The sequence below is a fragment of the Trachemys scripta genome, chromosome 1 (assembly GCF_013100865.1).
Source record: "Trachemys scripta elegans isolate TJP31775 chromosome 1, CAS_Tse_1.0, whole genome shotgun sequence".
Taxonomy (NCBI): domain Eukaryota; kingdom Metazoa; phylum Chordata; order Testudines; family Emydidae; genus Trachemys; species Trachemys scripta.
The window spans coordinates 47,242,229-47,257,562 of record NC_048298.1 but is presented as its reverse complement, the minus strand read 5'-3'; the positions used below and the strand labels follow the sequence as shown (position 1 = coordinate 47,257,562).

Here is a 15,334-nt window from a genome sequence, read left to right as displayed (position 1 = left end):
TCTACTCCATTATCCACATCATTCAAGAAAATATTGAATAGTACTGGTCCCAGGAGTGATTTCTGAAGGACTCCACTAGATATACTCTCCCAGTATGACAGCGAACCATTGATAACTACTCTTTGAGTACAGTCTTTAACCAACTCAATATCCACCTTATAGCAATTTCATCTAGATCATATTTACTTAGTTTGCTTATGAGCATATTATGTGCGACTGTATTAAAAGCCTTACTAAAATCAAAATTATATCACATCTACTGCTTCTTTCATATCCAGTAGGCCAGTATCCCCGTCAAAGAAGGAAATTAGGTTGGTTAGGCTTGATTTGCTCCTGACAAATCCATGCTGGCTTTTCCTTATATCCTTGTTATCCTCTTAGAGCTTACAAACTGATTGTTTAATAATTTGTTCCAGTACCTTTCCAGGTATCAAAGCTAGGCTGAGTGGTCTGTAATTCCACAGGTCCTCTTTGTTCCCCTTTTTAAAAATAGGTACTATGTTTGCCCTTCTCCAGCCTTCTGGGACCTTACTTGTCCTCTAGGAGTTCTCAAAGGTAATTGTTAATGGTTCTGAGATTGCTTCAGTTATTTCCTTAAGTACCCTAGGATGAATTTCATCAGGCCCTGTCAACTTGAATACATCTATCTTATCTAAATATTCTTTAACCTGTTCTTTCCCTACTATGGTGTTCCTTCCCGCTTGTTAATATTGATTGTGTTGAATATCTGGTGACCATTAACCTTTTAAGTGAAGATTGAAGCAAAATAGACATTAAACACCTCAGCTTTCTTGATGTCATCAGTTTTAGCTCTGCTTCCCTGCTACACTTTTTTGTCTTTCTCTTGCTCCAAATCTATTTCAAGAACTTCTACTTATTGCCTTTTATATTCCTTGCGAGATATAATTTATTTTGTGCCTTAGCCTTTCTGATTTTGTTCCTACATGCTTGTGCTATTCTTTTGTACTCCATCTTAGCAATTCATTCATGTTTCCACTTTTTGTAGGATTCCTTTTTGATTTTCAGGTCATTAAAGAGCTCCTGATGGAGCCATGTTGGCCTCTTACTGGTCTGCCTCAGGATAGTTTGCAATTATGCCTTTACTATTGTCTCCTTGAGCTCTCCTGAACTCCTTTTCCCCATAGATTTTCTTGTCATGGGACCTTACTTACCAGTTCTCTGATTTTATTAAAATCTTCCTTTTTGAAGTCTGTTGTCCTCATTCTGCTGCTCTCACTCCTTCCTTTCATTAGAATAATTAAATCTATCATTTTATGATCACTTTCACCCAAATTGCCTTCCATCTTCAGTTTTGTTACCAATTTCTTTCTGTCTAAAATGGCTATCCTCTTGGTTTCTTCCTCCACTTTCTGAACAAAAAAGTTGTTTCCAATACATTCCAAGAAGTTACTGGAAATGTTTGTGTTTTGCTATATTTCTTTTCTAACAGATGTCTGGATAATTAAAGTCCCCTATTACCACCAGTGTGTATTTTGGATATTTCTGTTATTTGTTCTAGAAATGCCTCATCCATGTTCTCTTTCTTATTCGGTGGTCTGTAGTAGACCCCTACTTTGATATCACCCTTATTTTTCCCCTTTTATCTTTACCCAGTGATTCTCCCACATCCTTCTGGACCTCAGTACAAGTGTATATATTCTTGATGTATAATGCAACACTTCCTCCCTTTTTACTCTGCCTGCTCTTCCTAAACAATCTATAGCCCTCTATACCAATATTCCAGTCATGAGATTTATCCTGCCAAGTCTCTGAGATGCCACTTAAGTCATAGTTTGACTTGTGTACTAATAGTTCCAGTTCTTCCTGTTTATTCCCCATAGTCCTTGTGTTTATGTTTAGATATTTAAGATGTTGAGCAGATTCCCCCACCGATTTCTTTAGTGTTGCTCCTATAAACCTATTGTAATTTTCCATCTCCCCCAACATATAACCTTCCGTTAAGGTCACCTTTTTTATACTTACCTGTGAGCTTTTGTCATCTGCCCCCTTTGAACCTAGTTTAAACCCCTCCTCACTAGGTTGGCGAGTTGGTGCACAAAGATGCTCTTCACCTTGTTGGTCAGGTGGACCCCATCTCTTCCCAGAAGACCTTCTTCCCAGAAGAGTATCCCATGGTTGAGGAAGCGAAAGGCCTCCTGTCGACTCCATCTACGCAGCCATGCATTCATCTTCAGAATGCATGTGTCCCTGCCCGGGCCCTTTCCCTCAACTGGGAGAATGGACGAGAACACAACCTGCGCCTCTGACACTTTCACCCTTGCTCCCAGAACTCTGTAGTCACTGCTGATCTGTTCAGGGTAAGACCTGGCAGTATAATTAATGCCCATATGGATGAGTAACATGAGATAGTGATCAGAGGGATGGATGAGCCTCAGCAACCTTTCCCTTGTATCTCGGACATGGGCTCCAGGCAGGCAACATTTTCCTCATTAAACATGGGCTTCAGGCAGGCAGCATGCCTCCTGGGACATCATATCAGGTTGGCAGATGTATACCTCTGTTCCCTTCACAAGGGAATCCCTGACCACCTCCTCTGGGGTATGCCTTGGGGGTAAATGGCTCCTCGCCCTCAACCTCCTGTTGTCAGGACAGCACACCATCTCGATGGATGGGAGACCCAAATACGGGGGTGAAGCATAGTCTGACCGAGGTGGCCAGCAGCCAGTCTGCTACTTGCAGAGCATCCAGTTCTCCTTCTCTGGTGCTGCCATGGTCATCTGTGGTCAGTTATCAGCCTCCATCCCAGATGTCTCCATATGCATCCTGTCAATGAGGTCCTTGTGCTCCTGGATGCTACGTAGATAAGCCATCTCCTCCTGCAGCTGTCTTACCTTCTTCCTGAGGGACTCCATCAACAGACACCTCTCATACCCATTGATTCCCCCTGCCTGACTTTTATGAGCAGGGATATGCAGGCAGCATTCCCAGCAAGTCAAGGGCAGGGCCTGGGTGGAATCCTCCAGGGTGAGGATGCCTGTCTGGAGGGGGTCCCCACAGATGGAAGCAGAGAAAGAGCTAGCAGTGGTGTTAGCAACATGTTTTTTTCTTCCATGGTGGGCTGTTCCCTGTAGAGGACCTGCAAGTTAAGGAACCAAAAACCAACTCACAACACTACCTCCCTCCACTCGAACTCAGCTGACTAATTCTCTTGGGCTCCAGCTGCCTTGATCTCACCACCAGCCACGTGTCTCACCAGCCAGTGGTAGCCTGCATGCTTTTTAAATCCTGTCCCCCCTCCCCCCACCCACATAGCAGGAATTGGTGACTCAACCCATCTCACTCAGCTGCCTCTAATTGCTGGCCTATCCAATCAGAAGCTGCATTTCTCCCACGTCAAAGAGTCCCCTGCTTACGCCCTTCAAAAGACCCCCCCGCTAGAAAACAGGTGCTAACACACCTAACAGCTGAGCAACCTAGCCAAGACAGTCAGCAACCAAGCCTAGATTCCAAAATACAGCAAGCAGCCCAGAGTTCTACCAAACTTGATGGCAAGTTATCAGCATAGCACAGCTCAGAAAGTACTCCGCTTTTGCTCCCCAAAGTTTATTAACAGCAATAACACACAAGTGCTTCAGAGATGCTCACCAGTTGGCCAACTCCCTTAGTCTTCCAGCTGCCTTCATCTTACCAGCCGCTGGAAGCACGTGTGCTTTTTTCTAGTCCACATATCATTTTGTTTATGGTCATTTGGATACTGTGGTTCCTTCTGGAATTCCTCACGATCCTCTCTAGTCTTTGTTAAGCTAAATAATTTTGTTTCTGCAGAAAAGTTTCCTATCTCACTGTGGGCCTGATCCAAAGCCAACTGAAGTTAATGGAAATTTTCTATTGACTTCAGTGTGGTTTGAATCGCCCCTATTCCCCCACTCTGCCAACTCTGGGGCCCCCTCTTTCTATGAAAATTGGCTATTTATTGCTATTCTTTGCATCCTGACACCTCATCTTTTTTTAAAACCCTGGCAAGACTGTAGCTCTCTCCAGAGTTTATCAAGTTTCCTTAATAGCCTTGTGAAAGGGTGTTTATCAAAAGTCTTGGTAAAATGTAAATAACTTACAGTAAAATGTGTTAGTAATGGCCACCATTGGGACTCCCATTTTTTGGTATTATGTTTATTGCATTTTTTGTTTCATTTATTCAGATTTTAAGTGCTCATCCAGAGCTCTGCGTGCCGTGTGAAAATTAAAAACACATTTGAAAAAGAAATACATATAATTTTCCCCCAGTGCAAAAGTAGGGAGCTCAGCAGACTTACGCACTGGATCCAATTCAGTTGATATAGCTATTTTAAAAGTCCCATACAGGGTGGAGTGATTTATATCATGATTTAAAGTATTTGATTTTTTAATGACAATCGATTTAAATCAGGTTTGTACAACTGATTTGTAAATTTGTGCTATTGAAACTTTAGAATAAACTATACTAGAGGGCCCCATATTTTGTTGCTTATGTACTCAAAGCTGTACACCCACCTAGGCCTGAGCCTGCATGATAGCCAAGCCCCCCTACACACACACTCTCTCCAATCAGAATCCTATTGGTTTTGGTGAAAATTGGAAAACTGGAAAAGCCTGACTTCTGTAAAAATCAGGCTTTTCTGATTTTCCAGTTTTCAGCAATACCAGTAGCATTCTGACCACAATGCTGGGGTGGGGGTGAGTGACCTGGACAGAGCTGGGGGGCAAAGGGCCTATCTGGATGGGCTTGGCTGAGTTGGGGGGTGATGGACCCAGCCTGGGGGTGGGAACTGCTCATTTGAGTGGTCAGGGGGCCTCTCTTAACCCTAGCCATTTTATCCCTATATCCTGAGTGACCAAATGGTGATTTTAGTAGAAATCACTCTTTTCTGTTTTTCCCATGTTCACAAAAATGAGTTGGGTTCTGGCCAGAGTGGAAATCAGGCTTTTTCTGGTTTTCTTATTTTCGCTAAAATCAATAGGGTTCTGCCCATTGATGTCTGGAACATTTCCTGTAATTTTGGAATTGATCAGATTGTGGTTTTTCAACAGTTATTGCATTACAGGCAGACAGATAGACAAATTCCTCATGTTGAGTGTACAGACTAAGATCCTCAGCCACTAATAAATGCTTTTTTAAAAAATGCCATCACTGGTAGGATGTCTCATTTGAATTTTACAAAACTGCCATAGGCCACAAAAAAAAAAAAAAAAAAAAAAAGAAGAAGAAGAGGAGAATGAAGTACGGTTACCAGACAGCAAATGTGAAAAATCGGGACAGGGGGTGGGGGGTAATAGGAGCCTATATAAGAAAAAGACTCAAAAATCGGGACTTTCCCTATAAAATCAGGACATCTGGTCACCCTCCGATGCAGGTGGGGAAGAAAGAGAAAAAATTAAGTACTTGATCCTTCGATCATTTAAGCAGATATATAACTTACAGTAGAACCTCACTCAGTTACGAACACCAGAGTTACGAACTGACCAGTCAACCATACACCTCATTTGGAACCGGAAGTATGCACTAAATAAAGCAAATACTGTACAGTATTGTGTTAAATGTAAACTACTAAAAAAAAAAGGTGTGTGTGTGTGGGGGGGGAAGCAGCATATTTCTTCTGCATAGTAAAGTTTCAAAGCTGTATTAAGTCAATGTTCAGATGTAAACTTTTGAAAGAGCAGCCATAAAGTTTTGTTCAGAGTTACAAACATTCCCAAGGTGTTTGTAACTCTGAGGTTCTCCTGTAATTCACATGACTAGTCCCATTGACTTCAAAGGAACTACACATGTTCTGAAAATTAAGTACTGTATGTGTGTAAATATTTGCAGCATCAAGAGCTGAAATTGTATTTTTATTAAAAGTTTCTCTCTTAGTGGTATAAAATCTTTGTCACTTCAAAACAAAATTTCTTTCGTGCTAGCAATGAACACGCATTTAGATTTTCCATACGTTGTAAGTTGTTGTGAACTTTTTTTATGCACACAGGCTACATACCTTCCCCCCCTGTAAAAGTCTGGCGTCACCATCACATACCCTAATAGTAGTTCCTTTTATAGTTAAACAGTATTAAATATCTATGGATGTGCAATTCTGAGGGCAGTAGTAAATCAAATAGTTATTGTCTTCATATGCAGAATCCTTATTAATTAATAACTCTTCAGCAATTATGTACATTCTGATTGACTGAGGGCTCTGATTTGCATAATTGCTATAAGATGACTTTTTAATTGCTTTCCACTATGTAGGTCTCTTCCTTTTGGCCTAAGTATGGCCTTCAGCCTGTCAGAATGGAGGACTTTGCATTAGCCATGTTTTGCAAATCCCTTGACCAACTGAATACAGGGCACAATTGAGAAATAAGTGTAAAGGTATGGGTATGCATGACTGTGCTCTTCATGGCTGAGGCAATCCCTTTTTAATATAATTGTCCTTTTAGCATTTGTTCTTCAAATTTCCTTTTATCTCTCTTAATATTACCCACCAACACCAATCAGTCTTCATTTCTGTCCTGTCCCTTCTATTTTTGTTTCCATTTTTAATGATGTTCTTGAATATGAATACTTCCTATTAATATAACTCTATTTCTTATTCTGCCTCTATACTGATTCTGTGGATTTTAATTTACTAACTTTTCCCTTCCAGCTGTTAGTAACTAAAAATCCCCCTTCTCGAGGTCTAGCATCATAGTACTACTTCGATATCATGGTATTGTTCTTCTTCCACCCTCATCCACTCTGAAAATATCAAACTTAGTTAGACTCTGATCACTGTATAGTGGCTGAACCATACCTGCTTCCATGTGCATCGACTCCCCTCCCTATCTATGAATTGTTAACCATCGTTCCTCCCGAATCAAAACTATTTAGCTTCACACAGCTTTACTTACAAATAGCCTTAACAGTCAACAAGTTAATATCTAATATGCATTTTGAGACCTGATGCAAGAGGTTTTTGAACCTACTTCCTAACAGATTGTATGTGTATGTATTAGAAATAGGTGATCATCTATAATATTTCATAGCTATTGAATAATTCCACAAATATTTTGTTGCTTCTGAAGTCACACATAGGATAAGTGAAGTGTTCATTCTTCATTTCTCCTTCATGCCCTCCCTGTTTAATACATTTTCAATATCTACTAGCAGATTTTATGTATTAATTCATGTGAATACCGGTATAGTGATCTGACTGCTTCTTTCAGTCAGTATGGAGATACAGGCCACATTCTTCTATTAAGTTGTAATTAAATCTCCCATTTACTTCAATGGCAGTGCCACATGCAGAAGGATGGCAATGAGAGCATATATGTGGTCTTGCACAACTAATATTTGCCCTCTGGCTTTTTTATTAATGTTGTTAGTCAATAAATAATATACAGTGACAATAATAACATACTGCAAGCTACCTATCTGATCACTCTTTACCAAGGGTCACAGTGTAAGCCAGATTCAGGGAGTACCATATGTCTGTGAGGAAAAGAGTAATTCAGTGTAGTTGTAGCCATGTTGGTCCCAGGAGCGAGACTGTGTGGGAGAGCTCATATCTTTTATTGGACCAATTTCTGTTCATGAGAGAGACCAACTCCACTAAAAGATATTACCTCACCCACCTTGTCTCTCTAGGAAAAAAAGGTAGTCAGGTGATGCACAGCTTTGCTGCACTGCTCTCAGATCCCTCCTAACCCCAAAAATTCACATTCTGCGAGTGTTTAGAGCTTTGGAGATAACACTTTGGTATGCAATCACAATACATGTGCATATTCTACTGTGTACCCCTGATCCCCATCATGAAATGAGGTCTACTAGGATAACTTGTGCTCATTGCACAGGAAATTAGTGCAAGCAACGGTGTGGAGGTTTTGTTACCACTCCAGGGCCGGCCAGCGCCAGGGTGGGAAAATGATAATTTTGAAGCTGTATTTTGTACCTATTTAATTGGGATAAGTAAAGGGAAACTAAATTTGTCTTTGTAAAATGAAATATGCTAGCTTCTAAGAAAAGTATCTATTGGTGCAAAATATTTATTAGTATCCTTCACAGAAAAAATATGATATTAAATGCAAAAATACCCCAAACAATTACTGTTTTTTTCCTTGTAATTAACTAGTATTTTTCACAAAACTCATCTAATTATGCATCAGTCATGGTAAAATGAAAGGTCAATAACTACAGATGCATAATTTCTCTCTGATAGATTGCTGTTTGAAAATAGGTTTATGACAATTAGATGATTAATTTCCTTTTATTAAACATCATTATGCGACTTCATGTTGCATTCACCAGTTTATTACTGTTACTTTTTCTCTTTTGTTGGAAATTAATGCTGGATAACATCTAGCCTAAATAGAAACTCAGGTAGATAGGCATTATATTAAAAAGAATTGCTGCTTCTATTTTTGTTTTTATTGCAGGAATGACCAAAGACCACAATTAGGATCTAGGTATCAGTGTGCTTGAGGCAAACATTTTTCTTGCCCCACAAAACTTACAAGTTAATATATTGACTGTTAAAAAAAAATGGGAGGGAGGGTTGGTGAAGGTAACAGTTATAAAAATATGTTTGTACTGGCTAGGGCTGTGCACAACTTGATGGTTATGAATAAGTTAAGTATCTTATATATATTATCTTAAGGCACCACCACCCAAACTATCCCCCACACTAATTATAAGACTTTGGGCTAGCAGGAAAATCTTTCTTGTAAGACTAATTAGGTCAATCTTTCCATTACTTGGGACTGGTTGACCATTACCTTTCTCACTACTATCCCCACCTAAACAATGTTCACTAATTCTGCAGTAGTTAATTCTTTCAGCTCCCTACTGGTCATCTAGATTTCTTAGACTCTTGAGTTTCCTGAGGAAACAACTAGCAGGTTATGAGCACTACTGCCAGCAAACAATATAATAATTGTTCAGCCTCCCACACCTTTGTGGCATCCGTCTTCTTACTGTTGCCCAGATGTTAATTGTGGGATGCTTTTGACAGCATAGGTTCTCAGCTGTTTGTCCCCTTTTGGCATGCTTTCCAAAAGGTTTCCTCATCACCATGTTTGGAGTCAGGAAGGAATTTTTTTTCCACCAAGGCAGATTAGACTGATCCTTGGTAAAGTTTGGGTTTGCTTTCCTTTGGTGTATCCAGAAAGAGTCATTGGGCAGCGTGGTTTGTAGTGGTAGGTGGTTCAGATCTTCTTAAATTGAAGAGCCTTGGAATGATAGTTTTGCTAACTTATGGAGATTAGTTTGGAATGTTTGTCAGTTGTCATTACTGAGTGGCTAGTAACCTGTGGGCTGTTTGTTAGAGAGCTTTGTCCCCATTACCTTTTTCAGATAACAAAATCATAGGTTAAGCAACAAAGGGGTTTAGTAGTATCATTGGATTAGTACTAGGAAGAATCATACACAGATGTGTGGTTCCCCTACAAGCAGGCCTAAATCTCCTTAAGGGAAAGTGATGCCTATACAATTCTGGGCTTGTGAAGCTGAGTCATTAGGGGAAAGGAGGGATTCAGTGTAATACCCTGGAGGGCCAAAGGTTCCACTGATCTAATGGCTGGGACTAAATGTAGCTGTAGAATCACTTGGTTAATTTGCTGCTCTCCAGTTAATAAAGTTGAGGCCTCTTGTCTTTAACTCAACTAAGTGCATGTGCATGCATACATGGTGTTACCAGTGATGAGAGTTAACTCTTGTATGAAACTTACAACTGGGAAGACTGTTTGGAAGCTTATTTTATGTTCAGTGGTCAAAGTTAAAACAGTCAATCGTTTAACAAAATAAAATAGGGATTTTGGGGTGGAAAGGTGAAAGAATCTGGCTGTCTTCTGGCAAGTTTTTTGGTTCTGGTTATCTCCAAAATATACACCGTTTGTCAGTATAACTGAGGAGTGCCTGTATAAACATTCTTGTTTCGACTGTTCCACATAATAGTTTCTTGTATCATATTTCTTCTGACCTCGCTATCTGAAACCAATTACAGGAGATCCATTTGGGCTGCATCTATTTTCATAAGAAGCCCAGGCAGCAGTGTTTTTCTCAGAGATGAATATCAACATCAAATATGCTTCTGAGTGCTTTGTTATTTATGTTTCAGAGAGATTTTGTAGCCTTCAGCTCTCAAGAATGTGTCATGCTGTGCTGTTTACACATTGAAGATATTAATGGGCGTAGATGTCATTTTTCATTTTAACGTCTCAAATGCAACAGGCTTATAGGTTAAACATTCTTATTTTTAAAGAAAAGATATGAGTGACATCTGTTTTCTACAAAATACACATTTACTTTTTAAAGCAGGAAAGTAATCTGTTTACCTTCTTTGGTAGCAACTTTCAACTTTGTTAAAATATTAAATCTTATTAAATTAATTTGAAAGCATTCTTAAAATAACAAAAATCTAGGGAATAGTACATGACTCATATCTCCTTCAATTATCTTTAACACACATAAAAATGTACATCAAATTATCAACTTTAATAAAGTGAATTATATACAATAAATTTTATTTTTGTTCTGCTTACATTTCAGATAGGTTGGAACTGCACAGTAAATATTAAGAAATAGTGTTCCCAATAAATATTTTACTGCAAGATGCAGTGAGTTCTGGAAACCCATATGCCCAAATTTCCTGCTCATGCTGCCAATACTTAAACCATTATAATGATTTTCATTCACATTGTTAAACTAATTGCGACTTCAGTCGGAATCTTTAGTTATTTTTAGTGTTTTCATCTACATCGCCTTTATTTTTCTACAGTTTTACTAAATTAGATAATTTAATTAAGCAAAAATGCCTCCTTAATTCAAAACAAATGTCATTGGAAACTGGATTTTGTTTTGACTGCCCAAGAAACCTTCCTTTTGCTAGCATTCGAGTCAAAACTCTGCATAATTTTGACCAGCAAAGTTTGTAAACATCTGTTAGTTTGTTTTAGCCGAATTGTATTTAGATCACATATTGTCATGCAATTAGTTCACAAAACTTTATTAATGTTATTTGGAATTTGCCTTAATTTGATACATGACTGAAATGTAGATGTGTCTTCCAACATTAATATTTTACTTTAAATTGTCAAGTTGTTTTTCAAGGATTTAATAGCAGTAAATGAACTGATAGAACTGAATGTTTTATAGTCCCCTAATTCTCACAGTTTTGAATAGTGCCAATAATAATTATCTGAGATGAACAATATGTCTCTGAGAAATTGTTTACTGAGAAGCAATACCAAAGTGTTAACCACTACATTGAGGAAAAATGTGTCATGTGATAACAGATATAAGAACAAAGACTGTCAGCGATTTCTCCTTATGAGTTTTAAATCATCTCTGATCTTTTGAAATTGTTTTCTGTTCTTCTTCTATCTCCTGTGTTTACAGTAATCTAAATTGCCACAATAAGCTCATTGAAGTATTCAGGTAGTCATCATTTGTAAGACATTCTGTATTAAAAGATGAGCCTTTACTCTTTTAAAAATGTCTCTACCTGCACATATAAATCAAGCTAGTTTAAGTAGTGTAGCCTTTTATGCAAACATATCCTGTTGTGGTGTATTTCTTTTTCATAGACTGTGACTTATTTTGTAGTGGTAGGGATTCATGCTTTCTTATAGTGATGCTGTGCTAGTATGCTACCCATGATTTGAGCAATATTGCCTGGCAAAATTCTGAGATGCTTCAGATTCCAGTTCTCTAATTCTCTGGTATAGTAAATCTAGAGCTGTGCCAGAGATTTGATTCCATTTTATATTGGTGCTAGTTGTCGGTGTTTCTGAGGAAGATTGGAACACTGAAACAACTTGCAGTGTGAAAATAACCCGTGGATATTATTATTTTCTAGCATTGATTAGTCTGTATACCAGCAAGATGCTGTATTATAATTTTTCCAGATAAAATCAGTTTAATGAACTTTCTGCTACCACTACAAATAAAAAGAAATTAATTATTCATGGCTCTTTCCCTCTTCTATTTATCTTCAGATCTCTTCACTAGTCCTTGTAACAACACCATCTGATTGGTGAGCTATGCAAGCTCCTGTCAATTCAACAGTGCAATGATTCCCTCTCTTTAATTCCAGTCTCCCTCGGGTATGGCTCCAAAGATTGTGAAGGATCATAAAACTCACTACAAATCAAAATGAATGTGATGCCTGAGCAGTACCATTTCTCAGCCAAGTGTTTCAGAATAGGACCTTGGGGCCAAATCCTAGTCCCAGTGAAGTTAATGGATATTTTTCATTGACTGCAACAAGACTAGGATTTGGCCTTTAGAAACTATTCATGAACCATGATTGCAAAGAAAATTATTGTTCTATTTAGAATAGCAAATAGAACACAAGTTCTATGGTGACAAAATACTCCAAGTGCACATTGAAATACATTGAATTGTACTTATTTTTAAAGAACAGAAGCTGGGTCTCTCTCTCTTTCTCTCTCATTACCTAGGTTCAGGGGAATGTACGGGAATGTAATAATCCTTCTAGTGCTGAAGCTGACCTGTAATTACTTGAGAATTTGATGAAACAATAAGCAGATTGTTGTGGGAATGTCTCCAAATGTTAAAAGTATGTTCTGCAAACTTGTACCAGATCCTTCTATGGGGAGACAAATCAATGTTGTTAGGAGATGGTGTTAGTGCATTCAGTTTGTTTACTTTGGTTTCCTATGTCTGCCTGCCTTCTCAGAAAACTTGCTTGGAGCCAGACTGTAGCAGCCCTCTCTCTGTCTTTTCATAATTGATCAGGGGATGACTGCCTTCCCTGAGGGTTAAGACGTGGCAACTTTTTCTGTTTGCTCAGCATCTCAATGCAGTAGTTCAAACATTGTTCACACCAGCTGGCAGTGTAATGCCATATGCACATCTTGTCAAAGCAACTGTTGTCATGGATACTAGAAACTATCTTAAAAACCAGCTCATTTGAGTCTAATCAAAATTGTACCTTTCTTTATCAGCTGAGAATCTTGATTATTTTAGGAGAATATTGATGAGATTGCATTGTATTGTGATATATATACTGTATGTTCCAGTAACAGCAATATACCGTAGTTTAATACATTGTTAAATAACATAACTGCTATTCACTGAACTCAGACATTGAAGAGGGAGGAGAAAAAGAGTTCTTCAAGTAGCTTCATTATAAATGTTTTACAATTAGTTTAAACTGTTTTTCCTTTAAAAAAAATCTTTTAGTAAGTGCTGTTTTGTAGCTCTTGTTTTTACAGTAATTTTATAGACAAAATTCATTTAAACTAGCCCTCTTCTGGTAAATGGAATGTTTATATACATTTCTATTGCTTAGCTTTATTTTGCTGAGTTGGAATGAAAACATAAAATAAATGAAAACATCTTATATTTTGATTGGGATAATGTCATCCACAGAAACTAATCTGATTGGTGGAGTGGTAATTTCTTTGTTCTCTGATTTTACTAAGAATGCAAATGAAAACCACTCAGTTTTATTTAGCATTAAAACTGCACTTTATTTTGTCAAAGGAGAGGTTTCCCCTTGAATTGTAAGTACAAAAAAGTGTTTTTAATCTTCAATGAATATCCTTATTAATTCACTTTCAAGATAATCTGATGTTGATTTGTCAAATTTAATTACAGCTTCCGGTAACACTTGAAGTCTACTGCTTTTGCTTCAAAATTGTAATATGAAAATGCAAATTGAATGATAATTTACAAGGGAGTGGGCATTTTAGTTGAACACTCAAAGACAAGTTCCTTGTGGAAATGAGGCTATTGATGCAGTTTATGATTTTTCCTCTTCAAGCACTTTAAACAAATTAACTTTATTTCCTGCAGGATTTCATGTACATCCATAAATTCTAGTGAAGTCTTATGTATGTACATTCTGAGGATTTTTCGTGTATATTTTAAGAAAAACTCAAGTCTAATGATTACAGATTGAATAGGAGGAGACTATATTTTCTCTGAATGTACTTACCTAATATTCACAGTGACTAACCAGCCTCTTTCTATGAAATGTTCAAAAATTATTTCAGGATTGTCTTTTTACTTTTAGGCACTCCAAGCAGCAAGACAGCTGCTCTTACAGCAACAGACAAGTGGACTGAAATCTCCTAAGGGCAGTGATAAACAGAGACCACTGCAGGTTAGTAAAATATGCTTATCTTTGGGGCCTTATTCACAAGGAAGTGCATTGTGCTTGCACATGTATGTGTATGTCTGTAGTGTACTCTTGCATATGTACAGTTTCACAAATACAGTAGATATGCTTGCGTGCTAGTAGTTCATTTCTGATTCATAAAGAAAACTCACTGCACAATAAGAAAATGTAGTAGTTTGTAGATACTTAAAAGGTCACTTACTACAGAGATTTATGCAAACCAAATTTGAGTTCAATAGCTACAATATAAAGAATGTTTGTACAGATATCTTGAGAGATTGCGTGTGCTCTTACTCACAAATGGATGTAAAAATTCCTGTGTCAAGACTAGGAGTAAAATGATGTCTAAGAAAACAAAGCAGCCGTAGACAATCCACTAGCATTCCAACCAAGGGACAAATGCAGAACAACCCAAAGCTGCCAACACAACTGCGTGAATTGCAAAGGAGCTACACCTGCTGCTTTTAGAAAAAATATATTCTAGAGTTTCATATTTGAATGCTGTGTTTCATTCAGCATTTGTGAATTGCTTTACCACATGTTGAGTAATTTTTCCAAGTACTTTATTAATAAAAATATGTGTACCATTTGTAAAAGGTAAAACGTGTTATCCCAGGAAGTTTTGGTTGTTTTTTTGTTGTAAATTTTACCTCATTCGTAGGTTGTTGTAAGTAAGAGTTCTATATGAAATTATACACTGCTAACACCAGAGATTCTCACTCATTTCAAGCATACCAAATATTCATATTTTCACCTGTGAACAGCAAAAGACAACAATATGTGAGAGATGATTGTGCATGCCTCTGAGTGTAAAGAAAGTATAATTCCTCCTATCTTTTCCCTCACAGCCCCTATCTTTAGGCCTTTTGGAGGTCACATATTCTTTGATAGGCCAGTGAATTTCTGTGTGGTGCCTTTCTGGTTGGGGTTCTCCACTGAGCCAGAATTCCAAACAGCCACTTGGGGCTGCTCTGCATCCTCAGTTAACTTTCTTTAAATAAGTGTCTTTTTGTCTCAGATGTAATTTGTGTGGTGTGTTCTTTGGCTTTAGTCTTCATGCCATTTTTCTCTTCTGGGGTGTCTAAGGGAGTATCTCATACACAAGAGTTTTCTTTTCTTTCTTTCTCTCTTTCATGTGAAATTTTGCCAGAAACATTATGTTCACTTGTGCACTTTTTAATGTAATTCCACATTTTCACCCTTTTCTTTGTGACACATTCATGAAGGAACATAAGGAC

At 37.9% G+C, this 15,334-nt stretch overlaps 1 protein-coding gene across 1 annotated transcript in view; it reads left to right on the top strand.

The window, feature by feature from the left end:
• Positions 1–15,334, top strand: part of FOXP2 (forkhead box P2) — a 585,642-nt gene that overhangs the window by 427,333 nt on the left and 142,975 nt on the right. Inside the window, exon 5 of the mRNA XM_034769085.1 lies at positions 13,992–14,081. Within this exon, the coding sequence (XP_034624976.1) occupies positions 13,992–14,081 (90 nt within the window). The remainder of the gene's footprint in view (positions 1–13,991; positions 14,082–15,334) is intronic.